Source organism: Hemiscyllium ocellatum, chromosome 23 (genome assembly GCF_020745735.1).
Source record: "Hemiscyllium ocellatum isolate sHemOce1 chromosome 23, sHemOce1.pat.X.cur, whole genome shotgun sequence".
Taxonomy (NCBI): domain Eukaryota; kingdom Metazoa; phylum Chordata; class Chondrichthyes; order Orectolobiformes; family Hemiscylliidae; genus Hemiscyllium; species Hemiscyllium ocellatum.
Genome location: NC_083423.1, coordinates 20474070 through 20502068, shown reverse-complemented (window position 1 = coordinate 20502068; position 27999 = coordinate 20474070). Strand labels below are relative to the sequence as shown.

General features: G+C 43.1%; 1 protein-coding gene and 1 long non-coding RNA gene across 4 annotated transcripts in view; one reads left to right on the top strand and one right to left on the bottom strand.

Annotated features, from left to right (window-relative positions):
* On the bottom strand, positions 1-27999 carry LOC132826688 (inosine-5'-monophosphate dehydrogenase 1). 2 transcript variants are annotated; one of them, XM_060842757.1, is made up of 14 exons: positions 27730-27999; positions 15776-15824; positions 14899-15000; positions 13981-14055; positions 13047-13253; positions 12776-12863; positions 12349-12548; positions 11902-11992; positions 11100-11195; positions 8625-8768; positions 6969-7113; positions 4894-5037; positions 4004-4058; positions 1-1144 (listed from the first exon to the last, which is right to left on the bottom strand). In XM_060842757.1, exons 1-14 carry the CDS (start codon positions 27825-27827, stop codon positions 983-985), a joined length of 1656 nt encoding a protein of 551 aa, XP_060698740.1. In that variant the 5' UTR covers positions 27828-27999; the 3' UTR covers positions 1-982. The 2 variants fall into 2 exon arrangements, with proteins under 2 accessions (XP_060698740.1, XP_060698742.1); XM_060842759.1 differs by having other exon boundaries at positions 1029-1144; positions 3975-4058.
* LOC132826689 (uncharacterized) overlaps positions 27518-27999 on the top strand; it is a 28912-nt gene continuing 28430 nt past the window's right edge. For both annotated transcript variants that reach the window (XR_009645901.1, XR_009645900.1), the window contains exon 1: positions 27518-27735. This is a non-coding gene — a long non-coding RNA (uncharacterized LOC132826689). The remainder of the gene's footprint in view (positions 27736-27999) is intronic.

Below are 27999 nucleotides of genomic sequence, written 5' to 3'. Positions count from 1 at the left end.
TTCCTTAAAACCAAATTGCTTTATTAAATTTCATTCTTTACAGGCATCATTGTCAGATTTCGCAACAAGTTTCACTCAACAGGAAGTGGCAGAAGCATTTCTAATCCACATTTAGCTCTGCTGAGTATACACTTGCGGTAACAAACTTAAAAGGATCTCAACTTTCATCTGTAGACATGGAACTGGATTTGGATTGCTTAGTGGAGCAAGGGGTTGAAGTGGAAAACAGCTTTCATATGCTGAAATTGGAAAGAGGTGAACTTTATTCAGAACAGTTATTTTTATAGGAATTTCCCATACCTCAAACAGAACTGGGACATTACCCATGAGATACTGTTTAGAGCCATCCCAGGATAAGTTCACACTTCCTTTGGTGATGAGAGCAGTTCCAAAGCAGTGTCCACAACTCTCCCTGATCCAAGGAAGTGGGACTTCAATAGGGTCAGCCTGCCCTGGGCATTTGAACAGCAAAAACTGCCTCCCAGCGTATTCTAGACCCTAACACAACATTCTCACTTTCTCCCATAGGTCAGGGAGCTAGTTGAAAAAGGAGAAAAAAAATTAAATCGCTTCCATCCATTGCAGAACTGTATCAAATGTCATGTATGCAACATTGGGAATGTAATCATGTAAACTAGGATCTCACTGCTTCCATTTCTTAGTGACACTTTTTTTGGGAACGGAGAAAGAATCTGATTTCTTCGCAACCCCCTCCATACATTTTAAACAAAAATACGAATACTTCTGGCGACAAAAAAGGAAGTTGCAGTTCAAGTCTGTTCAGTGAAACTCAGTGAAATCTTGCTATAAATAGCTATATATCAGGCTCATTTCCTGGCCATGGGAAAAGACAGAGTAAATAACATTGAGAACTCGCGCATTTTCTCTGGGTGCAGTGGTGATATTGCTGCTTTTCCTCTTGCTACATTCTTCACGGCTCCAAGTAACAAAAATCCAAAATCAAAGATAAAGGAATTGTGCATCACAAGCCAGGAGGCATGGAGCGGGGCTGTTGCCTCTGCGTGAGGGACATAGGAAGGTGGTCAGGGACGCCTGAGAGGTTTAACGGCCAATGGGGAGGGAACGTTGGGAGCCACAGCCTGGTGGGCAACACCTCCTTCTTCAGTAAAGCCGCTTCTCGTAACTAAAAGAAAACAAAATACATAATAGTGCTGCAGTCTTGAAAATGAGGAAATGTCAATCATCCATCAAATTCCCCTCTTCCACAATCCATGCAACAATTACCTCAGCCTTCCGTCAACTGCTAAATAATTAGTCAAAGAAACTGGTCATATCTTTCATTGGTGATGATGGGATTTTTAGTGCATGCAAATTGATTGTTGCGTCAACCTGAATAACAGTAACCGCACTTTTGAAAAATAATTCACTAACCATGAAGAACTTTGAAATGATTTGGCAAAACTTGTTGTATGAATGTAAGCTCTTTCCTTCTACTTTTGTAGTAGTGCCCAAAGCTGAGACAATGCTGGAAAGATTGCTAACTTCCAAGCTCAGTGATGTACATGCGCCTACTATCACAATTTACTCACCTTAAACATGCTCCTCCTGCTGTTTCATGAGTCATATAGCTCAGTAGTTTGTAAGGCAATAAAGAAGGGGACGCTGGACATTTCTCCAAGTCAAGTGGACATAAAGATTACAGCATTGAACCCTCAAGTGCCTATGCTGAAAAGCTCACAATCCCAGTCAATAATCAGGATGCTAAAAGCTATCAGCATTTGACAGAACAAGGTAAACCAAAGTAGTGTGAACTAAAACAGTGCTGAACACAGTAATCTATCAGGCACTGAAGTTGACTGTTGAACTATTGCATTAACTAACTCAGCATAGACAGAGGGCCAGGCCAGAGTCAACACTGAAGAGGAGTCATCTGAACTCGAAAACTTAACCTTGCTCTTTCGCTATGGATGCTGCCTGACCTGCTGTGATTTCCAGCATCTGCAGTAATTTGCTCCTGATAAGCCAGAGTCTGACTGCTCAATGTAACTTAACACTAAGGGTGTCATTGCTGGAATTCACATCCTATCTCTTCAATCTACAAAGCAGACCCCAAATTCCAGGTGTGTACTTCCAGAGTATCAAGCCTCAAGCCAGAGACTCAAATTGCTAAAGTCATCATGCATTGATTCACTGGACAGAGGAGATTTTCAGTGACACCTACTTGCAAACATATCGCAGGAGATGTAGGAGGGCATGTTTTAATTGGCAAACATGGCTAACTATTAAATCAATATTTGGGTTTACTTACATGGCACAAAAGTGTACCTGACATGTGAATGCATGAGTGAAGGAAAGAAAGACAAAGTGTGGATAAAACAGCCATCAAGGCAAAACACAGCACTAGCTAAACATGTACCTGAAAGCTACAGAATACCAAGCTGGTACAGCACATGCCCAACAGAACATCTTTCACATCATAATCAAGGCCACTGGTTTACAGGTTTCATGGATGAGTAAAGAATGGGGAGCCTGATGTATGAACATTAGTCAAGAAAAATAAATCAAAGAATCCCACATAACAGAAGATTGCAATAATTTTGACTCCCCATAAGCCAGTGCCCTTGCTTTGCCCACACACTAATGGTTGGATTCCAGGCACTGTACATGCACTATAGCAAGTCTCTAGAAGCACCATATTGAAAGATGCAGGGTAACTGAATAACTTTCAACACTGTTAGCCATTCAGCAATAGTGTGAGGGTTCTGCCACACACCAGGATGGGTGAATCCAAGCACCATTCAAAATGCTTCTCTTCATCTGAGCAATCCGTGGATGCAGAATAACGCAAGTTAAGGATCACTTCCTTTCCATGGAGTTGAGGGAAATATTCAGATTTGACCCCATTCTCAGTAAGACTAGCCTTTTCCAAATTTGCTGACAAGCAGTAAATTCTTGCTTGGGTAAATGAGGTTCCATGAAGACAGCTTGGAAGCAATTGCACATCACGCATTTGTAGCAATTATCAGCAACTTAAAAGGTAGTTTCTGTGAAGCTGAGCATATACCAAAATTCCAGAAACTAAGGGAGTCATGAAGCAATTGATATAAAATTAGACAAGTTAATGCTTATTTAGATGTCAAGTATGGTTCAGTGATAGAACACTTGTCTCTGCATCAGCAGGTCATGGGTTCAAATTCCACTTCAGGAACAGAAACAGAAACAAAAATATCAGAGTTGACATTTCAATGCCATTCTGAGAAGGACTGTTCACTTAGTTTTAATTTGGATGAAATAAACCCCAACCTGCATTCTCAGATGTCACTAATTAAAAAGGGAAGAGCAGTTAGCACTGATGTTCGAGCCAATATTTATCCTCTAAGCAATACTATCAAATACATATTGGTCATTACATTGCTGTCTGCAGGACCTGGTTGTGCTCACACTGACTGTCACATTTTCCACATTGCAACAGTGACTACAAATCAATAGGCACTTATCCAGTAGATGACAGAGCCCAGTCAAATTGAAAAGGAGGATTTCAGCCAAATGTGCAACTAAAGCTGAACACAAAAGGGGACAAACTTCCAACAGGATGATGAAGAGTAATCTCTTCCATGGGTAAGGACCTGTGACATGACAGGAAGGGTGAAGGTTCAGATAAGCTGAGATGATAGAGATAAAGAGCAAGCTGCTATTGCTGCTGATTTAGATCAGTGCCAAATAGGCTAAACAGCTACATGTGAAACAACAAGGATGAAGGAGTAGATTGTAGCTAGCTGAAGTAGTTTTAAAATTCCCTAAAAACTGTCTTCCTTGTCTCACCCAAACTGAATTCTGTGGCCCACCATAGTCTCACTGAACAATGTAGACTTAGCATCTTACGGAGGGCAAGTGTGGAGGTATTGGACTTCAGACAGTGAGCAATCAAGGGGATGGACCGCAGCTAATCCATCACTACAAGCAAAAATGAAAATCTAAGTGGGAGATATGGAAACACATGTTGGGAGACTTACGAATGCAGACCATGCACACCTCCTTCTACCTGAGCGGAGATGGTTCTTTTTTCAAACTTCAATTCACCCGAGTACATCATTGACCTGAAAAATAGTAGGGAGGAGGAGAAAGTCAGTAAGAAAGCAAGGGGCTGGAGAAGTCAGGAAAAGGTGCGCCAGAAAGCAAATCAACACAACAGGAAAGGAAGGTAACTTATTTACTGTTTATTCTGCAAGCATTTTCACTGCCCAAATTAAAAGAGCAATAAAACTGCATAATTATCTAAAATGTACAAGTTTTCTCTGGTTTCCCTCACAACAATCTTCTGTCTCACTTCCATGAATTATTTATTATTTAGCACACAGTCCACAGACAGGAAAATGCCAGTTGGTCCATAAGCTTGAGAAAGATGGCTAGTATATAATTAACAAAAATATCAGCCCTCTTCCACAGTTACATCTTAAGGATCCTCGAGTATATGGAAAATACTAGAAGAGTCCACAACAATAAAGATAGTAATAGTAAAGTCACCAAATTCCCACCAGACCAAAGGGCTGCTCTCTCATGACAGAGAGACGACTAGTTTAATTGAAGGGTCACCGCATCTCAGGTGAGGGGAGAAGTCAAGGACGGTCTTTCATGGCAACCTTAGCCAGTGCAGGAATTGAAACCACACTTATGGCATCACTCTACATTACAAACCAGCCATTCAGCCAATTTAGCTGACCAACCACCAAGCGACCCCATGACAATAAGGGAAAATACACTCTTGAGAATTAGCTGGACTATAACCACAGCACAAAAATAAACTGCTGTCGCTGGTTCAGTGTTCCAATCTACAAAAACAATTACCCCTTATCCGTCTTCTATCTTACAGAGAAAACAACAATGTTGAGATTAGATAACATATGAAAAGGAACCACAGCTACTAGTTCTCACCTTAGGATGGAAAGACTCTTGGCTCCGATGTCCTGGCAACCATGCTGAATCCCTGCAATCAGGTAAGGTGCAAATTTCTGGATTGAACCCTTGTCTTGAATTGATCCTGACACTCCCTGGGCCACTTTCACTTTATCACCTTCACTAAACACAATGCATAGCAGAATTAGCAAAGAAAAGAATCCACAAACTGGCTCATGTAAAGCTGAGCATAACCTAATTGTCCACTATAACTAGTCAGTGCTGAGAACAGCTTACATTATATAGTCCAAATAATCACCCTTTATACAAATATGCAGTGCTCAAGGAACATATTTAATGAAGTTAGGCACAAGTTCTGTTTGTATCATATGATTATTACATGATGTTACCAAGGCAGTTACAAGATAGTCTGCAAGATCTTCAGGATTGGGAGTCAAACATAGCATGTTACAGGGGGTCACCACAGGTTAAAAAAAAAGGATAAGGAGCAGCCTTTGTGATTAAAAGATGAAAATGTGTCAATAAGGGGCGGCAAGGGAGCTCAGTGGTTAGCACTGCTGCGTCACAGCACCAGGGTCCCAGGTTAGATTCCAGCCTTGGGTGACTGACTGTGTGGAGTTTGCACATTCTCCCAGTGTCTGCGTGGGTTTCCTCCAGGTACTCCATTTCCTCCCACAATCCAAGGATGTGGGGTCAGGTGAATTGGCCATGCTAAACTGCCCATAGTGTTAGGTACATTAGTCAGAGGGAAGTGGGTCTATGTGGGTTACTCTTTGGAGGGTCAGTGTGGACTGGTTGGGCCGAAGTGCCTGTTTCCACACTTTAGGGAATCTAATCTAATCTAACTAGTGGTAAGCAGACAGACAGACTAACAGAAATGCATTCAACTTCATTAAAACTTTTCTTTTTTAGTATATTCAGTCATGGAATGTAGGTTCATTGGCCAGGCCAACATCTATTACTGATCTCCAATTGCCCAGTTGAATCCACCCATTTCTGTGGATTCGGAGTCACGTATAGTCCAGGCCATATTAGGACAGCACTTTCCCTTTCTAAAAGACTTTATAGTTTACTAGATGGGCTTTTCTGACTTTTAGCAATTGCTTCATAGTCATCATTAGACTCCTAATTCCAGATATTTAATCAATTCAAATTCCACCATCTGCTATGGCAGGATTCGAACCAGGGTCGCCAGAACACTTCCAGCTCTTCTGGATTAACAGACTAGCAATACCACCACTGGGCCATCCCCTCCTCTAAATTGTGAGCAGGCCCCGGTAGCAGCTCAAATTAGCAGATTTTATAAATACAGAGATTTGCAAACTTCACTTTTATTAAATCGAGATCAGAATTGAGTGAGTCTGGAAATGTTTCCTGCAACAGTTCATCCCAGAAATAACAACCAGCACATTATACAAAAGCAAAATAATGTGGAACATATAAATCTGAACAAAAAAATTGAAAAACACTGATAATAATCAAATCAGGATACATCTGTGGATCAGAACAGTTAACAGGCAACAGTGCAATGTGCTGAATGAATGAATGCTGACCCAGCTCCCAGGTGAGTGCAGGCCTCACTCCTTGGCCTGTGATTTACATTCACCCAGCTGATTGTAGGAACAGAAAATAGCAGGAGTAGGCCACTCTGCCTTTTGAGCTTACGCGATCATTCAAAAGGATCATGGCTGATCATATAATGTTCCTGCTTTCTCCCCATACCCTCCGATCCCTTTAGCCCCATGAACTATATTGAACTTCTCTTGAAAATATTCAATGTTTTGGTTTTGATTGCCTTCGGTGGCAGAAACTTCCACAGGCTCGGCACTGGGTTAATGCTCCCACACAGGGTCCAGTGCTGCCTCCATTCTCAAGATGATACCTGGCACCATTCATAGTTTTAATTTCATTTTTGGGTTTTAAGTCTGTCATTTAACATATACAATATAGAAATATGCTTCAATTTTCAAACAAGTTTCTAAACAGCAGTAAGAATGACATACCATGCATCCTCATCACAGTATGCAGGGGCTACCTGCTCTCAGCATTTAAATGATAACACTGGTGACAGAACTAGCAGCTCAAGGTCTTACCTGAAGTAACGTTTCTGACTGTTTGTGTTTTTCTCCATTGCATCCAAGGATCCCATGCCACGGTATTTCTTCAACCTAACGCCATCTGAGAAGAAGTACTCACCCGGGGCCTCTGTGGTTGCAGCTAGTAATGAACCCATCATCACTAAGGCCGGGGGAGAGATGGAGAGATAGAAACAGAGAAAAAGTGAGAGTGAGACAAAATAGCCAAGCGAAACATACAGAATTAGACAGAAGAAGTGAAAAGGGGAAAAAAAGTGTTAATTTATTGAGGTTAATGGCAATTTGCTGCTTTCCTGTTGAGTTGATTAAACTCAGTTTCCCACCCTAAATGCATATTATGCAGTGGGTAATCACACAGCATAGGTTAAATACAGAAAATATTAAGTACAGAGTAAAGCTTCCTCCACAATCTAGGATAGAGCTGGAATATAAAGCAGACACCCAGCTTCACAGTTCATTGTGGTAAGCAAGGGAGAATTATTTTCTGACCGTCATAAATCTATGAAATTCTCTTCCCTAGAGAGTAGTGGAAGCAGGGAAATGGATTACTTTTACAGGGAGAAGTAAATAGATTCTTGACTAAGAGAGCCAAAGGATATCATGGTTAGCAGGAAAATGAGTTAAAGCCATATGCAGAGCAGCTACAATCTTATCAAATGGCACAGCAAACTTGATGGACCCAATATCCCACCCACTCCTAATCTGTTTATTCATAAGTCGTTCACGGACCTTCTTATCACAATGATTGAAATCATTCAAATGGTTGTTCCTGCCACTTCCCTCTTAGCCCACCAAGCCAAACCTCAAACTTACATCTTTCTTACAGCTTATCTTGTATTGTCTCCAAGATCACCTTGACCACAATATTACACAATCTTACCCCACCCCCACTCCCAAATCCCTGGTTACAGCCAAACTGCTAACCAGCCAAACGTCTTTTCCTGATCAGGCGAAAGTGAGAACTGCAGATGCTGGAGATCAGAGTCAAGTCTAGAGTGGTGCTGGAAAAGCACAGCAGGTCTGGCAGCATCCGAGGAGCAGGAAAAATCGAGCAGGAGCCCTTCTTTTCCTGATTCCCATGTTAGTCCTGTTAACAGTTCCTTCTCCTCTGTTCCCAGCCTTTAAAATCCATTATACCTTATCCCAAAAACCCACCCTAGACTCCTCTGTACTTGCATTGCTGACTTTGACCACCTTTCTCTCTTCCAAATCCCTGAACTTAGTTTTACTTCCCAAAGTATGTGCCAATGTTTCTAGCAACTCAGTGTTTGAACCTCTCAAACTCGTCATAGGCCCGAACAGCCTTAAAATTTACAATGCATATGGACGTTTTAAATTCTCACCCTCGTTTAAATGACTCCATCACACTGCAATCGGATCCCCCCAACAAGTGCCCTGCCTCAGAATCCTGCATTTTTTATTATGCAATTGGTGTCTTTAGCTGCCAAGCACTCAGCATTTAAAAATTTCCCCTAAGCCCTGCTACTCATCTTCAAAACCATGAAAACTGCTCCTTTGACCAAACTCTTGATTAGCCCTCCCATCTCTATTTTGACACCATCTAATGTGAAACTTTTGATAATGGTCACGTGCAAAAAGGTTACTCAAACATTCTTGCTGCTATCTAGCCAAAATATGTTAGCAGGCAGATACCCGTTGAAGCGCCTAAAGCCAGAGCTTTCACCACATGTCCAACTGTCTGAATTCCACCATCAGCAATGACTGGCACCCCAAATCGGCGAGCATACTCTGCCACTTTGTATACTGCGGTCCCCTGAGGTCTGCCACATGCCATAACTGTAAGAGAAATGAGTTGTACAGATGATTAGATTAGATTCCCTATAGTGTGGAAACAGGCCCTTCGGCCCAACAAGTCCACACCAACCTCCAAAGAGTAATCCACCCAGACTCATTTACCTCTGACTAATGCACCTAACACTATGGTGGCAATTTAGTATGGCCAATTCACCTGAACTGCACATCTTTGGACTTTGGGAGGAAACCAGAGCACCCAAAGGAAATCCACACACACGGGGAGAATGTGCAATTCCACACAGATGGACAATCACCCGAGGCTGAAATCGAACCTGGGATCTTGGTGCTAACCACTGAGCCACCCAGTTAATGAAGTAGCTCAGTTTCTCCACTTCTTGTGACAGTCTTCAGTTGTCACAGGAATGCTGATATTTGTCACAGGATTGAGCTCCAAAATATAAAGGAACCTCAATTATTCAAATGACACGGGTGGGGATTATTTTGTTAATTGAGTTCGGATAATCGAACTCTGGATAACAGTTTAGCCAAGTATTGGGACATTGCGATCTTGGCGGATAATCCAATATTCGGATAATCAAATGCTGGATAATCCATGTTCCTCTGTCCACAAAACTAGTGAATAACTGTCTTCCATTTAAAGAGGGTTGCATGACAAGAGATTTCTCACCTTCCAAATCCTCACCTAAGAGTCATGAGTCATGACTGCACAGAAATAATTATCCAATTTTGTTTTTTCAAAATCATTTCTGCTTCCACCACTCATCGAAAGCAAAAAGGTCTGGATCATTATCACTTGCTGCTTAGAGGAGTGATGAATAGCTATTTCATTAGAGGAGAAGAGAAGAGGTGAACTCAAACTGTGCAAAGAATATTTTGGACAGCTGATTCAAGCCAAGTCTTAATGAAATATCATATGTTAAATGCACTAATTAAATGCTACCTGCTGATGAAACAGCCTGAAGCTTAATACGATCAACACCACAACTAAGTTGATCAGTGCCCAAGAGTGAGCTCAGCACCCAGCTCTCAAACTGGGTTGCACTGTGTATGATTCACAGGATGGACTGGAGCAATGCATCAGGGTTACTTCTACATAAAAGGGAAGGAGATAATCACCACCGTCAAACAGAAAAAGAGCAACCATTTCATGGGAACTCTAAGTCACCCTCTCTTCTGAAAAAACACAATGTTTGCCTACGTTTTAAACAGTACTTCAAAAGCACTAAATTTGCTGTGAAGGATTTTGACATGGAGGGCATAAAAGGCATTGTAGAATTATCACTGCTTTGTCTTTTTTTCTATTGATAGTATCAAAGAATTCTGTGACATCAATAGATTCAAATTCACGTAATACTAGATACTTAAGCAAAAGCAATGTGTTAACAAAATGATGGCTCAATGGTCACCAGAACATCAAGGACAATGCTCGTTATCTGGCAATTGTTGCTGAGACACTCCTGGCTCAGAGTGTCAGAGGTACTCAGAATTCTCAGTCACATGCAATGCTGATCAAGACCATTCGAAGGATAGCAGCCAATTTCCTAATTACAACAGTGGCCATAAAACAACAATCGTCTATTGGCCATAAAACAACTACACGGTTTCCCAGTTTGCATTACATCCCACGTCAGCTAATGCACACCAGACCAAGGGATCGGTCACATTTAAATCACAATCAATCAATCCCGTGCTGTCTGTTCATCTTAAACTTTTGCCAAGGACATCTACGCAAGTCAGTAGGTTTTTTTGCATTTTTAATTAATTCTCAATTGCCTCAGTTCAGCAGTTTCTTTTTCTATTATTAGCTTGTGTGTGTCAATTTTAAAATGCTTGATCTCTGTTGACTGGGCCCATTAGTGCAGCCAGAGCCTGATGAGAAGTCAGCTAAGAGCGTGTTGGTGTCAAATCACACATAGCCTTGGAGCTCACTCCGCTAAAAGGCTGATGCTGTTGGAGATTAATTGGAGCATTCAAGACAGATGTTGACAAGATTTTTGTTGGGGTAGGAAAATGTTGAGGAAAGGTGGTAAACGAAGCAGAGATACAGATCAGCTGTGATGGAAACTAGTGGCAAATACACTCAAGCAGCGAACTGGTAGCTTTCTGTTTGTATGAAGGCATCAGGATTTCTTTCCTTCCAAAATCAACATCATTCAGTGTTGTGAGCTGGAGCCACCAGGGATCAGATCCATAAACCACTATTACACATTGGAACCTTACATCCAGTACTGGCACGTTCATAAAACCAAATCTAAACTTGTATTTGGATTCCAGTCAGAGGTGAATGACTTATCTATAATCTGCTCCATGCACTTTAATCTTCTGGCTATTACCTCCAAACCCCTGACCCACCTTCCTGAGTGATGCAGATTGAGCCACAGCCCATGCCGACCCGTAAAGCGTCCACTCCCGCATCAATCAGATTCTTGGCTTGTGCTGCAGTCACCACTGTTAAAAGAAGCAGGGGATTAAAATCTATGAATAAGATAACACAATCTAAGGTCTTGGATTTTTCATATTCCAAGCGAACATGTATATTGTGACCTCTTTGGTGACAGGTTGGGGAATGGATGATTTTTGTTTTCTTTCATTCATTAAATGTGAACATTGCTGGCTATACCAGCATTTGCTGCCCATTCCCAGTTGCCCACAGAGCAATCAGGAGTCTCTCTCATTGCTGCAAGGTCTGGAGTTACATGTAGGCCATAAGTCACATGAAGGACAGATCAGGGGAGGATGGCAGATTTTCATCCCTAAAGAGGACATAAGTAACCAAATGGGTTTTTTGTAACAATTGACAGTGGCTACATGTTTGCTATTAGGCTGGCATTTCATTCCAGAGTTTCACTGAAGTCAAACTTCATCTGCCATGGTGGAATTCAAACCCAGATCCTCAGATGTTTCGCTGCTTCTCTACAGCAAATGTCAGAAGTCAGAAAAATGAGAATTTTCGCTAATTTTTCTCATTTGAACACAAAAAGAAGATTCAGCCTATCAACTCCATTTGGTCACTTTATGTCAACCCAACCATTTAACCTCCGCCCACAGCCACAATACAATGGTTCAAACTCATGACTGACAATCGGACAAAGATGAGGGAGAAAGAGACAGAATGGAAAGGAATAAAACAAGGCCAGTGTGAATTATTACTTACCATTTCCACCAACAACCTGCAACTCTGGGTACTTCTGTTTAATGTAACGGATCATATTTATCTGGAAGACAGAGTTTCCTTGGGATGAATCCTGAAAACAAATAGAACAAAGGACAATTACAAAATCCATTTGAGTCAAATATTCTCCTTTCACCCTGCTTCACAAAGTTTAATTTCTGTCCATCTGAGAAAGACGATACAGCCAGATTTCTAATCATCAAATTAACAACAGTATTTTAGATCTATCCTGCAGCAGAGAGTCAACCTGGAGTGGGATTTGAATTTATGAACGCCCGGTTCAAATGCTAGAGTGCTAAACATTGAACTGAAGAGTTACTGTCAATGCAATTGAATGCAACTCAAGTCCAGACTTAAGATATAGTCACAGCCAACCACTGAGGCACTGCTGCCAAAATCTCTCAATCCCAATTCCTATTCGATTCTTACCAACACAACAACATCCACCCCAGCCTGCATCAAGAGGTCTAGCCGGTATTTATCATCCTCTCGTGTTCCAATAGCTGCACCACAGAGCAGCTGCTTCCTCGAGTCTTTCGAGGCCAGCGGGTAATCGCGGTTCTTCTTTAGGTCTGTCCGTGCAATTATGGAGACCAGCTCATCCATGTCATTAACAATCAGCAACTTCCCTGAATAGAAAAGGGAGAACATCAAAAAATGTGTTAAGTTCTGTAGGCAGAGCAGTTATATGGTCACATCTAGGTTGAAACAGTTATTTAGTCACTGAAGACAGTGATCATACTCAACTCATGGATCCCTTCATTTACTACTACCCAACATCCCCACTTCCTCAAACTCCACTGCTTATACTGTTCCCCATGGCCCTATGCCCATACCACATTTCATGATGCTGTACCTTTTTTGCTGCGTTGTAAAATTTCATTGGCTTCCTTGAGTGTTACACCAGCTGGAGCAACAACCAGATCTTCCCGCTTTGTCATCACCTTTACAAGAAAAGACAGAAGAGTGAATGCACCCCTTGTAGAGACAAGCACCACAACAGTTTTTATCATGGTAACAGTCACTGTGTATGGGACAGACTAAACGTGGTGTTACTTTACTCCAGATAACATTATCCTTCTGTAACATTCCTAGTTTGGAAATAACATACAATGTACTTTTCATACCTCATTCAGGGCCGTGTCATAATCCTTCTCTGATAGGAAGTCAATATCCCGCGAGGTGACAATCCCCATTAGCTTGCTTCCCATCTTTCCTGTTTCTGTGACTGGGATTCCTGAGAAGCCATGCCGTAATTTTGCTTCGAATACGTCACCAACTGTGTGGTGGAGGCTCATCACCACTGGGTCAGTGATGAAGCCCTGCTCGAACTTCTGAAAAAACGCAAGGCGCACAATTACGAATTGCACACAGACCAAGGGAAAGCAGGTTGGTCTCACCTGAATCAAGTCTCACTGTGATTGTGGAAAAAGGAATACATTCAGTAGGAGGTGGAATTTGAGAGTGGGTATTGGTGGCTAAAGATTTGATCTTCAATACACACCCTTGCCATTACAATACTTCAGTCACTGAAGTATCAGGGAATTTGAAGCTTTCCCACTCTCACACGAGCTGGATTTTAAAGAATAAAATTAAATCTCAGTAGAGTAAAATTTTTTTTTACTAGTTGTGGGTGCTCAGTGATATGGATCCCAGGTTAGTGGATAGACTTTGGATAACTGAACAACACAAAGTCACTGCACAGCAGGAGAGGTTCAAGGGTGAACAGCTTTTTTATCTGGTAAAATCATGTTAAAAAGAGATCTTAAATTGAAAGTCTAGAACAGATTTAGACTGACAAATGAGGAAAAAAAAAAGAAACATCAAATAGATGAGGCGTTGCAAAGGGAGAGGAGGGGAAAATGGGAAAGGGGGAGGGGGGAAACGGTCAAGACCAAAGACAGGGAGAGATGGGAGGGAAAGAAGAGAGTGGAAAAGAACGAAGAGGAGGAAAAAAAGTGAGAGGCAGGGGAGGAGAAATTGCAGGCAAGAGCAATATTCTTTTTTTTTTCTGAATCTCAAACCAGTTGCAACAAACTGAAACATGAGAGTGTAACCCACCTTAACTTTCCGAACCTCATTAGCTTGAAACTCTGGGGTACAGTTATGGTGGATGAAGCCAATTCCACCCATTAACTACAGAGAGAAGGATATAAAAAGTAAGAATATCACCACATTTCATGTTCCACAGGTTTTCACAATTCAAAGAACCCTAAAATAATGTAAACTGTTTACCTGCTCGAAATAAATACTGTGGCTATAAGAATAGGTCAGAGGCTAGCAATTCTACAACAAATCAGCCTGCTTAATTGGTACCACATTCAACATCTTCAACATTCACTTCCTCCAGTACAGGAAGTGGTAGCAGCATGAACCACCTATAAGATGCAATATACTAAATTACCAAGGTTCCTTCGATAACACCTTCCAAACCTATGAGTTGAAAGGACAAGAGATACATGGGTTTACCAAAATCTGCAAGTCCCTCTCCAAGGCACACAGTGCTGCTTTGGCTCTACATTGTCAGTTGCTTGAAATCCTGGAACATTCTCCCTAAAAGCACAGCGGACGTACCCATGCTACATGGACTGCAGTGGTTCAAGAAAGTGTGTCATCATCACTTCTCATGGATAATAAGTAATGGGCAATAAGTGTTAGGCTAACATTGTGAAATATGAAGTATTATTGTGAAATATATTTCACATTGTAGTTTAAATGTTAGCTTGAGAGTTATCCATTGATCCCACTTCCACATGCATTCCCCTCAGCACTGTAACTCTCTTCAAATGTTATTGAACTGTTTTAACCACATTTCCAGGCAGTGCATTTCAGATCATAATTTGTTACAGAGCTAGTGTGTAAAAGTGTTTCCTTGCACTCTTTTGCCCAGTCATCTTGAATTAGGGCTGTCTATCAGCAATATGGCGCATCAGAATCTGCATGATGAAAACGACAGGCCAGTTTTCATGTAACACTCACCCCCATAGCAATCGCCATGCTAGATTCTGTCACGGTGTCCATAGGAGAGGAGACAAGAGGAGTCTTCAGGGTAATTTTCTTGGTCAGAGCTGAAGTCAGGTCCTGGTGGCAGGAAATTAAAATGCTTCTGATCAGATAAATCAGCTTCGTTTGTTCCATAATTCCTTCTATGCTACACGAAGTCTAGCTAAAATCCCAAATTCTGAGACTAGACCTAGGGAGTGAGTTAATAGCTAGAATCTATTTGAGGGATTTATATACAGAATGGTGTACATCTTGCAAGCCAGATGCTTAATCAAAGAACTAGTTTCAAGAAGCTCACTCTGAAACTGCCTTACCACATATCAAAGTTGATGATAAAAACAGCATTGCACAAACTGTATCAAGACTTCTCGCCCCTCAATGCTCTGTCAGTGCAAGGACCTTGCCAAACATGAAAAAGCTGGCTTCACTGCCTTTTTAGTTGGAAGAGTTTCAGGAAAGGAGTTCCCCAAAAATATAGGATGGTTCCAATTGTGCAGCGCGAAAGATGATTATCAGATTCCATCAACATCCCACTGATCATTTTAGGGAATCTCCGGGTATCCACATTTCAGATTACAATATTATGACACCACAAGGGAAAAGGTGACATCCCATAGCGAAGGGAGTCCTAAGGGGAGGCAAGTTTTAGAGTTAGACAGGGCGGGGGGAGGGGGGGGCAGAATGTGCAAAAGAACAGAAAATAGGATGATAGAATAAGAGGAAGCATGCACATAACAGAAAGTTTGGACAGATTTCCTGTAGCCTGGTTTGAAGAGTTCACTGACCTAAGATAATTCATAAATCTGTCCTGTTTTCCATGCCTGTCTGCAAATGTAGGAATTTCACAACTCACCACTTCATCAGCAGCGAAGTCAATAAAACCAGGAAGAATCAGGAAGTCACTGAATAGAGAAAATAGGAAGAAAAATAAAATTACCGGATTAGGCCAGTCAGACATCACTAGCAGGAAGCATTATAGAGATAGTTTGGTTTAGAAGTTAGCATCTGCCTCCAGTAACACACAGGCATACTCCACCTTCCAGATGGGTCGAGTATGGTTCAATAGGTACCAGTTACCCTCCCTATAATCATTCAATGGCCATATTTCATGTCTGACTCTAGAGTGTCATTGGGCAATTCAGAAGGGGAGATGTAGCACAGCCACCCAACATTTTCCCTTTTTTGCAGTATCCATATAAAGCAAGTTCAGGTGGTCGGGCGGAGAAATTCTATTTTTAACCCACAAAGGCCAAAATAACATTTAGTCCCTCCACCTTAATTGAATTCCTAGCTTGAATTTCAGCTATTAATGCAGGTAAAAGACAAGACTCTGTAGTAGTCTACATCCTTAGACTGTAACAGGGTTGAGTTTGGGAGAAGGGGGAATGGGATAAAAAAAAACAGAAGCAAACATAGTATGGAATGCTAGCTATTTACAGATATTGATGATTAATCATTTAAACAGCTCCATAATAAAGTGATCCAAAGTGTTTAACAGCAGCATAAGGCAAAAGATGATGCAAAACCATATAAGAAAATATTACAGGTGACAAAAAAACTTTATCAAGAGGATTTTAATAACAAACACCTTAAAGGAAGAGGAGAGATAACTGGAGATGGTTTAAGAGGGGAAACTCCAGGAATTAGAGTTTTATTAACATACAGTATGACCACATGTGGAGAGTGATGAAAGTCAGATGTACAAGAGACCATTAGAAGAGGATTGCAGATATCCAAGGGTTGTTGGGCTGGAGGAGATCACAAACAAAAACAGGGAAGAGAAATGATGTAGAGAAATGGGAAAACAAGGTTGAAATTTTTAAAAATCAGTATATAGGCAATATGAGTCATCTTCACATTCAAGTAACTTATGTAACAAAGTAACTCAGCAAAGAATGAAATAAAAAGTAATACTTGGAAAGAATGCACTGGAACTCCATTCTGAAGTATGCAACACCAGTCAGATCAGTGGATGTCAATTTTACATGTTTTTTTTCCTGAGAAGGTGGAAATCATGAAGAAATGGTACACATTTAAGCTAGTAGCTATATCTGATCTCACCCAAATAAGGACCAGTTTCCCTGTTACCTTATTACATTAACACCTATTTATCACGCCAAGCACAATATTACACAAATGAGTAGGCTGGGTTTGAATCCTACTCCAAGACTTCAGCAGGTATTCTAAGCCAATTTCTTTTAGTATAAAATTTCTCATGGATGGATATGAATAGGTCCTATCACCATAGCACTTGGACAGATGTTCAACACTTACCAGTTAAAGCAAAAAAAACCATTCAATTATACAAGTCACTATTCCAAACTGGCTCATTTAACATCAATTAATGACATGAGAATGAAATATAGCAGTGCAATATAACCATTTAATGTTGGTGTTTCTCTCTAACAGCATTTATCACAGACTTCCTATTGTGACCTGCAGTTTGTACTTGATCACATCCTCAGTACATTGGATTCCACTTTCACTCCTGAAGACACTCTTTGCCTCTTCCTCCTTTAGTACCTGTCGTCATCCTCCATTCTTACTTTTAAAGTCCTGAAGTTCACTTCTCTTTCTAACCAACCTGTCCAATGATGCTCTGAACTTGGACCCAGGCTGTCAGTTCTTAACTTAGCCCTGAGCCTGTTCTGAAGCTACTCCCCATTCTGTACTGAAGACTTGGGTCCATCTAGTGGCAAAGGTAAGCTAGAGCAGGTAATCCAACCTAGATTATACCTGGTCTGACCAATAGATGGAGCCTGTAATTTGTGTTCATACATTAATGTCGTGTACTTTTTACAAAAAGATATTTATTGATACATTTTAGTGTACAAATTATAGCAGCTAGGATTACATTGCACTTCACACATGGTAGTGTTTCAACTAGTGCACTGGACATTTTTTACCCAAAAAAACAAAGGAGGCCAAGTCTGGCTTTAACATTGTTTCATATGGGAACCTAGGGTTGAATTAAGTTTTTCCACTTAAAATGATGGTTTTCAGGAATGTACCCACGACTTTAATTTTCCTTTATCATCACTTGTGGAACCTCTCTGTGCACAGACATTTTTTTTTGCCTATGGTGTATAAGGCATGGAAAACAGGAAATCAGGTGTTATAAGCAGTCCTTATATACAACTCATTTATTCGTCCTCAACTTCTTTCAGTTGGTCATATTATCATGAAAAAGGCCTAAAGATTACATCAAGAAATCGACAAATTAAGTAATCAGATGCCAATGTAAATTTCCTCATTGAGTTATTTATCTGCTTAAACAAAAATTTAGTTTCTATGCTGTCAGGCTCAACTAAGCTGAAAACACAGCAGAGATAACTATTTTGTATACTGTCTCTCAGTTTATTTTTTTTTAAATCACAAATCAATAGCTGAAAAAATTGTTTCAATTCACAAGATTAGTTTATAAAGCCAACTTTTTAAACAGTTTAAAAAACTATATTTTATTACAAGATTTGTTCTAAAACAAAGCATTATTTCAGTTTTAACTGAAGGTACTTCAAAACCAATAACCTTTTACAGCATCAAGTAATATAACTTAGGTTTTACTTGACTTTTTCTTTTGTGTTAGTTTAGGCCTTCACGAAACGCTGATCAGGACTCCAAATGCGGTCACAAGCTTCGAAACAGCAATGGCTGTCACAGAACTCAGTCCACAGCCACCTCCTCTCTCTCTTGTGCGTTCTCTCCCTTGCCACCTTCTCCCATAGCTCTTTCTCCTATCACCCCTCCATCCTCTGCCCTGAGCTTTCTGATGATAAACAATTACTCAAAAGCCTCAAAATGAGGTCACAACAGAAAAGAAATTTAGAAAATACTGTCCTAGATAGAGTAATGCCTTTATTCTATTTAAGTTTTTACCTTCATGAAATGTTGAAATGGAGTTTTAATATAACATACATTCAAATAATGTTTAATCATGACTTCGGAATATCCCAAAATATTTTAATCAGATACTTTGAATGTGTCATCATTATTGCAATGTCAGAAACACAGCAGCCAATTTGCATATGTACATAGCAAGACCCACAATAGCTATGCAATAATAAATAGGTAATCTATTTTTAGTCAAAATTTATCTCTCAGTCAACATCACTATGATACTGGGAGATTATTAACATCGACCCAAGGGACAGGCAAGGTCTCATCTGCTTTCCCTCAGTACCACACTAGATTGTCAGCCTAGGTTGCGCACTCAAGTCTTGAAAGGTGACTTGATCTGAAGTTCTCGTGACTCAGCATGCTATTTACTGAGCCATGGTTGTGATGTCTTGCTTTAACATATACAGATTCATAAACTCTTATGGCATTGCTGTCACATCATCTCCTAACAGATTGAAATTCACAACTACAGCAGTCAGCACACAAACTAGACACAAACACAAGTTTTTCAACTCAAGGCCACCTCTGCAGCCAAAATAAAAGATTATTTCTGTGGCTTGTGTTTTTAATGCTTTATGTTAATAGAACTAACAAACGGTCCCACATCCTTACACTTTATGGGAACTTCAGTGACTGGTAACATCTGTCCATAACAGAAAACATGTTACCAGAAACACTCCACTTTTTAAAAAAAAACTGAAATGCAGCTGCCAACTGTTGAAATGGATTTCCCATGAGTTCTTTTAAAGATGAATGGCTAACCTTTTTTGCAACTGACCAGAGCAGTGGGTGAAGACACTGGACTTTGAATACAGAAGATGGCATGCAATTTTAAAATAATCTGATGATAGTCACTGTCAGCTGCAGGTTCTTTGGGACTGCCTTAATACAGCAAATTTGCCATAAATGCAGATACCTGTTGAGGTACACTGGATACAGTCACTCCCGTAAGCCTCATCTTAAAGAACTCACAGTACGAAAACAGTGGTTCTGACTGGTCAGTATAATGTTAATGCTTCAGGCTGCAATGTATGGGCTTCTCTCATCTTATTTTCTCTTCTTACATTGCCCATTCTATACTTGCACTGGGAATGTTTGTTGGAGCAGTGTAGAGAATATTTTACTTTGTATCTAATCTGTATTGTACCTGCCCAGCAGTTGTCTGATGAAGTGACGCAAAGGAAATAAGGATGATCAACATATGAATCACAAAGGATGTCATTGTTGATTGTGGCAAGTCAGTCTCCAACCTGTCACATGGGCACATATAGAGTCAGATGTACAGAATGGAAACAGACCATTCAGTCCAACCTGTCCACGCCGACCAGATATCCTAACCAAATCTAGTCCCACCTGCCAGTACCCAGCCCATATCCCTCCGAACCCTTCCTATTCCTATGCCCATCCAAATGTCTCTTAAATGTTGCAATTGTACCAGCCTCCACCACTTCCTCTGGCAGCTCATTCCATACATGTACCACCCTCTGCGTGAAAAGGTTGCCCCTTAGGTCTCTTTTATATCTTTCCCCTCTCACCCTAAACCAAGTTCTGGACTCCCCGACACCAGGAAAAAGACTGTCTATTTATCCTACCCATGTCCCTCATTATTTTGTAAACCTTTATAAGGTCACCCTTCAGCCTCTGACGCTCCAGGGAAAACAGCCCCAGTCTGATCAGCCTCTCCCTGTAGCTCAAATCCTCCAACCCTGGCAACATCCTTGTAAATCTTTCTGAACCCTTTAAAAGTTTCACAACATCTTTCCGATAGGAAGGAGACCAGAATTGCACGCAATATTCCAACAGAGGCCTAACCAATGTCCTGTACAGCTGCAACATGACCTCCCAACTCCTGTACTCAATACTCCAACCAAGAAAGGAAAGCATACCAAACGCCTTCTTCACTATCCTATCTACCTGCAACTCTAGCTATGAACCTGCACTCCAAGGTCTCTTTGTTCAGTAACAGTCTCTAGAACCTTACCATTAAGGTGTATAAGTCCTGCTAAGATTTGCTTTCTCAAAATGCAGCACCTCACATTTATCCAAATTAAACTCCATCTGCCACTTCTCAGCCCATTGGCCCGTCTGGTCAAGATCCTGTTGTAATCAGAGGTAATCCTCTTCACTGTCCACGACACCTCCAATTTTGGTGTCATCAGCAAACTTACTAACGATAACTCTTATGCTGGCATCCAAATCATTTATGTAAATCACAAGAAGTAGTGGACCCAGCACCGATCCTTGTGGCACTCCAATGGTCACAGGCCTCCAGTCTGAAAAACAACCCTCCACCACCACCCTCTGTCTTCTACCTTTGAGCCATTTCTGTATCCAAATGGTTAGTTCTCCCTGTATTCCATGAGATCCAACCTTGCTAATCAGTCTTCCATGCAGAACCTTGTCGAACGCCTTACTGTAGTCTATATAGATCACATCTACCGCTCTGCCCTCTTTGTTACTTCAAAAAACTCAAGTTTGTGAGACAGGATTTCCCATGCACAAAACCACATTGACTATCCCAAATTAGTCCTTGCCTTTCCAAATACATGTACATCCTGTCCCTCAGGATTCCCTCCAACAACATGCCCACCACCACCATTAGGCTCACTGGTCTACAGTTCCCTGGCATGCCTTTACCACCCTTCATAAACAATGTCACCACGTTTGCCAACCTCCAGTCTTCTAGCACCTCACCTGTGACTATCGATGATACAAATATCTCAGCAAGAGGCCCAGCAATCACTTCTCTAGCTTCCCACAGAGTTCTCAGGTACACCTGATCAGGTCCTGGGGATTTATCCACCTTTAACCGTTTCAAGACATCCAGCACTTCCTCCTCTGTAATATGGACATTTTGCAAGATGTCACCATCTATTTCCCTACAGTCTATATCTTCTATATCCTTTTCCACAGTAAATACTGATGCAAAATATTCATTTAGTATCTCCCCCATTTTCTGTGGCTCCACACAAAGGCCGCCTTGCTGATCGTTCTGCGCATGTTGAAAGGATTGCTTTGGGGACTATACCAGATGAGGTAGTTAGCAATGTCAGCTAGCATGGGATGTAGTAATAGTTGCTGTGATTGAGGGTGGGGTGGGGAAGAATCCCACTACCAACATCATCAAATATAAGTGGACATTACCAGCTGCACCTCTGGACCTGCTTTGCCCAGGGGAAAAAGATGAAGGGAATTGAAATTGAAGGTTTGAATTTTTGATAGAAAGTTGAAAGAAAACCTTTCCATTTCAAATCCCGAGAAAGTTTATTTAGTGTAATAGTTTTAAATTCAATTTAAAAGGAGGATCCAGAAATAAGACAAAACACATTTATGTTGCCAATGTCAAATCCTTCAAAATACTGTCAAAGAACTACTCACCCACAGACACAATAACATCAAAGTTGGAAATTTTGTCATTTTTCCTACCAGGCAAGTATTTAATTTGAGTAAAATTCAATACCAACATCTAAATAACCCAAAGAAGCTTCTGTTTCAAGCCTGATACTGTTATCAGAGATCAGCGCATTCTTTTTTTTAAAAAACTATATGATGATGATCCCAAAGGTGGAGGCAGATTCTGTTGTAACGTTCAAAAGGAAATTATGGTCTTTGCTTAAAATTAGGAAGCTGCAGACCTCTTAAGGAAGAACAGGGGAGTGGGACTATTTGGATAGCTCGTTTATCTGTCTTTATTTTCTCTTATATTTTTTGCTTTTTGAGAATCTAGACATGGTGTCACCAAAACACAAATTGAAAGGAAGATTCCCTGAATAAGAGGCTGACTGGCTTCCATAGGACAGCTCCCTCATTGGGAAACTACTTCCACTTCAGGAGAAACAGCAAAAAAAAAGAGTTGGGGTAAATACTTCATCTTAATGGGCTCGTTTAATACCCTGAAGAAGGGCTTATGCCCGAAACGTCGAATTTCCTGTTCCTTGGATGCTGCCTGACCTGCTGCGCTTTTCCAGCAACACATCTTCAGCTCTGATCTCCAGCATCTGCAGACCTCACTTTCTCCTTGTAATACCCAAACTCAACTCAAAAATGAAGAACTTTATAAAATGGTCAGACATTTCAGTCAGTCAAAAAATTTCTATTCACTGATGTAAGGCACATATTTGCCCTCCATCGCTTTAGTAAGACATGGAAAATAGGTGCATGGGAGCACTATCAGCCCCTGTAAATTGGCCACATAGCAATTATTATTTCAACAAATCAAAATTCAGGAACTTCCTCTCTAATGGCACTGGGCAGGCATCTTAACCGGAGGCTACAATAGTTCAAATTGCCACTTGAAGGACAGTTAGGGATGGACAATAATGCTGATTTTACCAATAATGCTCATAGCCCACATCATAAGTTTAAAAACCCTGAGCTGTGGATGGGTGAACATCACCTGCATCTATAATTTATCTTTGGTAATGGAGAATACTGTACAAAGTTGTGATAGAAATCTTGGCCCTATTATCAGAATTCAAAAGCATGAACTATGTCCTGTCTTTGGCAGCTTAAAGAAAACCTATAAAATCACTCCTCTAGGGCTAGCATGAAGAGCCCCTGGTGGAATCTGTACAGAAGGAAAACAAAACTGGTTTGGAATAGGAAAAGTTAATAACGGCCCTTTCAAGATTGAGACATCTTGGGATTTAAGACATAAAATTCTGTTCAGTTAGAAACAAAATGTGCCATGTTTTCATAACTTATGAGAAACAGCTGTTAACATTAAGCCGCATCACACTACAAACTGTTGATCCAATTGGTAGGCTAGTTATACCCAGAACAATTGTAATGCAGACAAGAGACAGGTATGAACAGAAAAGGACGGAAGATCCCATCATAGAAGTAACTTTACCAAGAACTCATCAGATGCTTTGCGCTCTCTCTCTTCAGAGTCAGAAGATTTTGCATTCCATTCCTGCTCAAGGGATTTCAGCAAAAATAACATCTGAGCTGACATACTAGAGCCATACCGCACAGAAAGAGACCCTGTGATCCAACTTGCCAATGCCAACCAAGTTTCCCCAAACTAAACTAGTCCCATTTGCCTGTGTTTGACCCATATCCCTTTAAACCTTTCCTACTCATGCATCTATTCAAAATGATTTTTAAGCATTGCAGATACAGTTACACTGACCACTTTCTCTGGCAGCTCATTGCACGTATGAACCACCATGTGCATGAAAAAGTTTCTCCTCAGGCCCCTTTTTAATCTTGTCTCTTTCACCTTAACATACATATTTTGAAACTCCTCCAGTCCCATCAACATTCTTGCAAGTGTTTTCCGAACCCTCTCCAGCTTATTAATATCCTTCCTATATCAGGGCGACCAGGAGTGTACACAGTATTCCAAGAGTGGCCTCAACGACATCCTGTACAACTGCAACATGCCGTCCCAACTCCTATATTCAGTGGTCTGAGCAATGAAGACAAGTGTGCCATAAGTCTTCTTTACCACCCGGTCTACCTGACTTTCAAAAACACAATTTACCTGAACCTTTAGGCCTCTCCATTTAACAGCTCTCCCCAGGACCCCACCATTAATTGTATAAGTCCTACCCTTGTTCATCTTACCAAATGCAATATCTCACATTTATCCAAGTTAAACTCAAACTGCCACTCCTCAGCCCATTGACCCAATTGATCAAGATTCCTTTGTAATCTTAGATAATCTTCTTCACTGTCCACTAGACTACTAATTTTACTAATACTAAGTGAGTGTTGTATAAATTGAGGTGCTCTCTTTCAAGTAACACATTAGACAAGGCCTAATTTGCTCCAGATCAAACATCAGATAATGCTACGCCCTGACCAATACTTATCCCTCAGTCACAATCATTAAATACTGGTCAAAATCCTGGAACTCACTCCAAACAACATTGTGAGGGTACCTATACTCAAGGTGGCAGCTCACCACCACCCTCATGGATAACTAATAATAGGCAAAAAATGCTGCATTTCACACATTGCCATCAACGCAATGCACACCACAGATAATTACCTCTCCCCAGGTCATCTTTCTCTCTGCCAGTTTCCTACTCCCATAGGTCATCAACCCCACTCCATTCTATTGTCACTGTAGGGTTGTGATAATTTTCAAGCCACAAAATGGGATCATGAAACAGCACATTAAGGGGACGAACAGGAGAATATTAAGAGCATAACAGACAAAACTCTGCTATCTATTGGGGACTGAGGTAGTTGAGGGAATTTGAGAATTTACCATCACATTTATGACTTTAATAAAATGCTCTCATGTGAAACTATTTGATTAAAATTCACTGCTCAATTTGCAAAACAATTTTTGAACTGATGTCCAACTACCCCCACCTCTTCTGATTTAAGCCTCTTCATTAAACCACATCCCATGCTGGCCCCTTTGCATGTGCCCCATCTTTGATCCTTGCGACCAACCTATGAAACCAAATTGTCCTCTCAAAGCATTCAGCTGATACTAATTATTTCATTAAATTATGCTCAACAAATTAGGAGCATTTCATTTGATTAACAAGGATAATTTCTCAGCATTAGACATGCTATTCAAACTTTTATTTTTAAGAAGTTAAACAATTACCGGTCTCAATATAGAATACTGACTATACATAACAGCTTGAATTAATAAGCAGCACTCCTGGGCATAAGGTTATGGGTTCAAACCCTAAACTAGAATGTTGCTTTAAGTAAAAAAGAGTAACTAAACCCAAGCACTTCTAGTGGGTTTTGCTTTCCCCTTCTCTCCCAGTACTTGGAAGGTTCTGACACATGGACGCTACTTGTAATGCTTAGCATTGCTGACTATGAAACTGGAAGCTCTCAAATTTGTACAACCATGGCCACTGAAAGAGCAATCATTTATTACTAATTAATTAACAAGTACTTGCGTGATTGGAGAGAGGATGTATATCAGGAGGAAATCATAAATTCACTATTCCAAGTTATTAATGTATGAGACTTCACACAGCACGTGTTCAAATACATTAGCTGACCATTTCATCAATTTGCTACACCAATAGAAAGCAATGCTCAACACAGATTGGAGGGGTAGCACAGGAAACCACGGGACTAAAGATTCACAAACCTCACTTGAGTGCATTATCACATTTCAACAATTCAGACTGAATCTAAAAGTTGGGCTCCAACTGAAAACTAAGATCTTGATGGAAGGCCCAACATGGGTGGATGGGGGTGGATGGGGGTGGAGTGGATGGGGGTGGAGTGGATGGGTGGGGGGTGGAGTGGATGGGTGGGGGGTGGAGTGGATGGATGGGTGGGGGGGGGGGTGGATGGATGGGTGGGGGGGGGGGTGGATGGATGGGTGGGGGGGGGGGTGGATGGATGGGTGGGGGGGGGGGGGTGGATGGATGGGTGGGGGGGGGGGGTGGATGGATGGGTGGGGGGGGGGGTGGATGGATGGGTGGGGGGGGGGGGTGGATGGATGGGTGGGGGGGGGGTGGATGGATGGGTGGGGGGGGGGGTGGATGGATGGGTGGGGGGGGGTGGATGGGTGGGGGGGGGGTGGATGGGTGGGGGGGGGTGGATGGGGGGGGATGGGGGTGGAGGGGATGGGGGTGGATGGGGATGGGGGTGGATGGGGTGGGGTGGGGGGGATGGGGTGGGGGGGGGGGGGGGGGGGGGGGGGGGGTGGGGGGGGGGGGGTGGGGGGGGGGGGGGGTGGGGGGGGGGGGGGGGGGGGTGGGGGGGAGGGGATGGGGGGGGGGTGGGGTGGGGGGGGGGGGTGGATGGGGGTGGGTGGAGTGGATGGGGGGGGGTGGAGTGGATGGGGGGGGGTGGATGGGTGGGGGGGGTGGATGGGTGGGGGGGGTGGATGGGTGGGGGGGGTGGATGGGTGGGGGGGGTGGATGGGGGTGGGGGTGGATGGGGGTGGAGTGGATGGGGGGGGATGGGGGTGGATGGGGGTGGATGGGTGGGGGGGGTGGATGGGGGGGGGGGGGGTGGGGGGGGGATGGGTGGGGGGGGGGTGGATGGGGGTGGGGTGGATGGGGGTGGGGTGGATGGGGGTGGGGTGGGGTGGGGTGGGGGGGGTGGAGTGGATGGGTGGGGGGGGGTGGGGGGGGGGGGGTGGGGGGGGGGTGGGTGGGGGTGGGGTGGATGGGGGTGGGGTGGGGTGGGGTGGGGGGGTGGAGTGGATGGGGTGGGGGGGGGGAGAGGTGGGGGGGGGGAGAGGGAGGGGGGGAGAGGGAGGGGGGAGGGAGGGGGAGGGGGAGGATGGGGGGGTGGATGGAGGGGGGTGGATGGGGGGGGTGGATGGGGGAGAGGGGGTGGATGGGGGAGAGGGGGGGGAGAGAGGGGGGGGGGGGGGGGGGGGGGGAGGGGGGGGGGGGGGGGAGAGGGGGGGGAGAGGGGGGGGGGAGGGGGGGGGGGGGGGGGGAGGGGGAGGATAGGGATGGAGGGGGGTGGATGGAGGGGGGGAGGGGGTGGATGGAGGGGGGGATGGAGGGGAGGGGGTGGATGGAGTGGGGGGTGGATGGAGTGGGGGTGGAGGGGGGGGGGGGGGGGGGGGGGGGGGAGGGGGGGGTGGGAGGGGGGGGGGTTGGGGGGGGGGGGGAGGGGGTGGATGGAGTGGGCGCGGGGAGGGGAGTGGGAAAGGAATGGTGGGGTGGGTTAGGAGAGGGCGTTTTTGGGGAAGGGTGGGGCTTGAGGCGGGATAGGATAGGGAGGGGCGTCAGTGGGGTAGACGGACAGTATCTGGGTAATGGTGTGCTGTGTTGCTGGGAATGCCCCAAGCTGTTCGGACCGCGTTTTACCGTTAACTTTCCCAGAGTGGGGCAGAAAGAAGCGGATTGCTGACGGTTACCCAGCCTCAGCCCCGGGTGCCCCCGTGACACCGCACATGGCGGGGTCGGGAACGTGAGCAACGTGTCCGCAGGGAGGCTGTCAAGGCTCTTGACTTACTTGTAGGTGAGTCCGTCGGAGGAGGCGAACAGTATCTGCGCGGTGAGACCGTCCTCGGGCACATAGCCGGTACCGCCGCTGATGAGGTAGTCGGCCATGCTGCAGAGACACAGAGAGAGAGAAGGGGAACAGGCCGTCAGAATGAGGGAGAGCGCGAGTGAAACCCGCGGGCCCACACGGGGCGGGGCCTGCCTGCCGGCTCGGGCACGCCTGGGCTCGCGACCCCGGCCCGCGTGCGCGTGCACGGATACCCCAGCCCCCTGTTCACCG

Bases quoted from the DNA above. Each gene is read 5' to 3' on its own strand.
- LOC132826688 (XM_060842757.1), bottom strand. From the start codon at position 27,827: ATGGCCGACTACCTCATCAGCGGCGGTACCGGCTATGTGCCCGAGGAC. The intron at 11,196-11,901 runs GTAAGTAATAAT...TTCTTTTAACAG, and splicing joins GCAGGTTGTTGGTGGAAATG to TGGTGACTGCAGCACAAGCC. The intron at 1,145-4,003 runs GTAGAAGGAGGT...GTTTTCTTTTAG, and splicing joins AAAGAACCATCTCCGCTCAG to TTACGAGAAGCGGCTTTACT.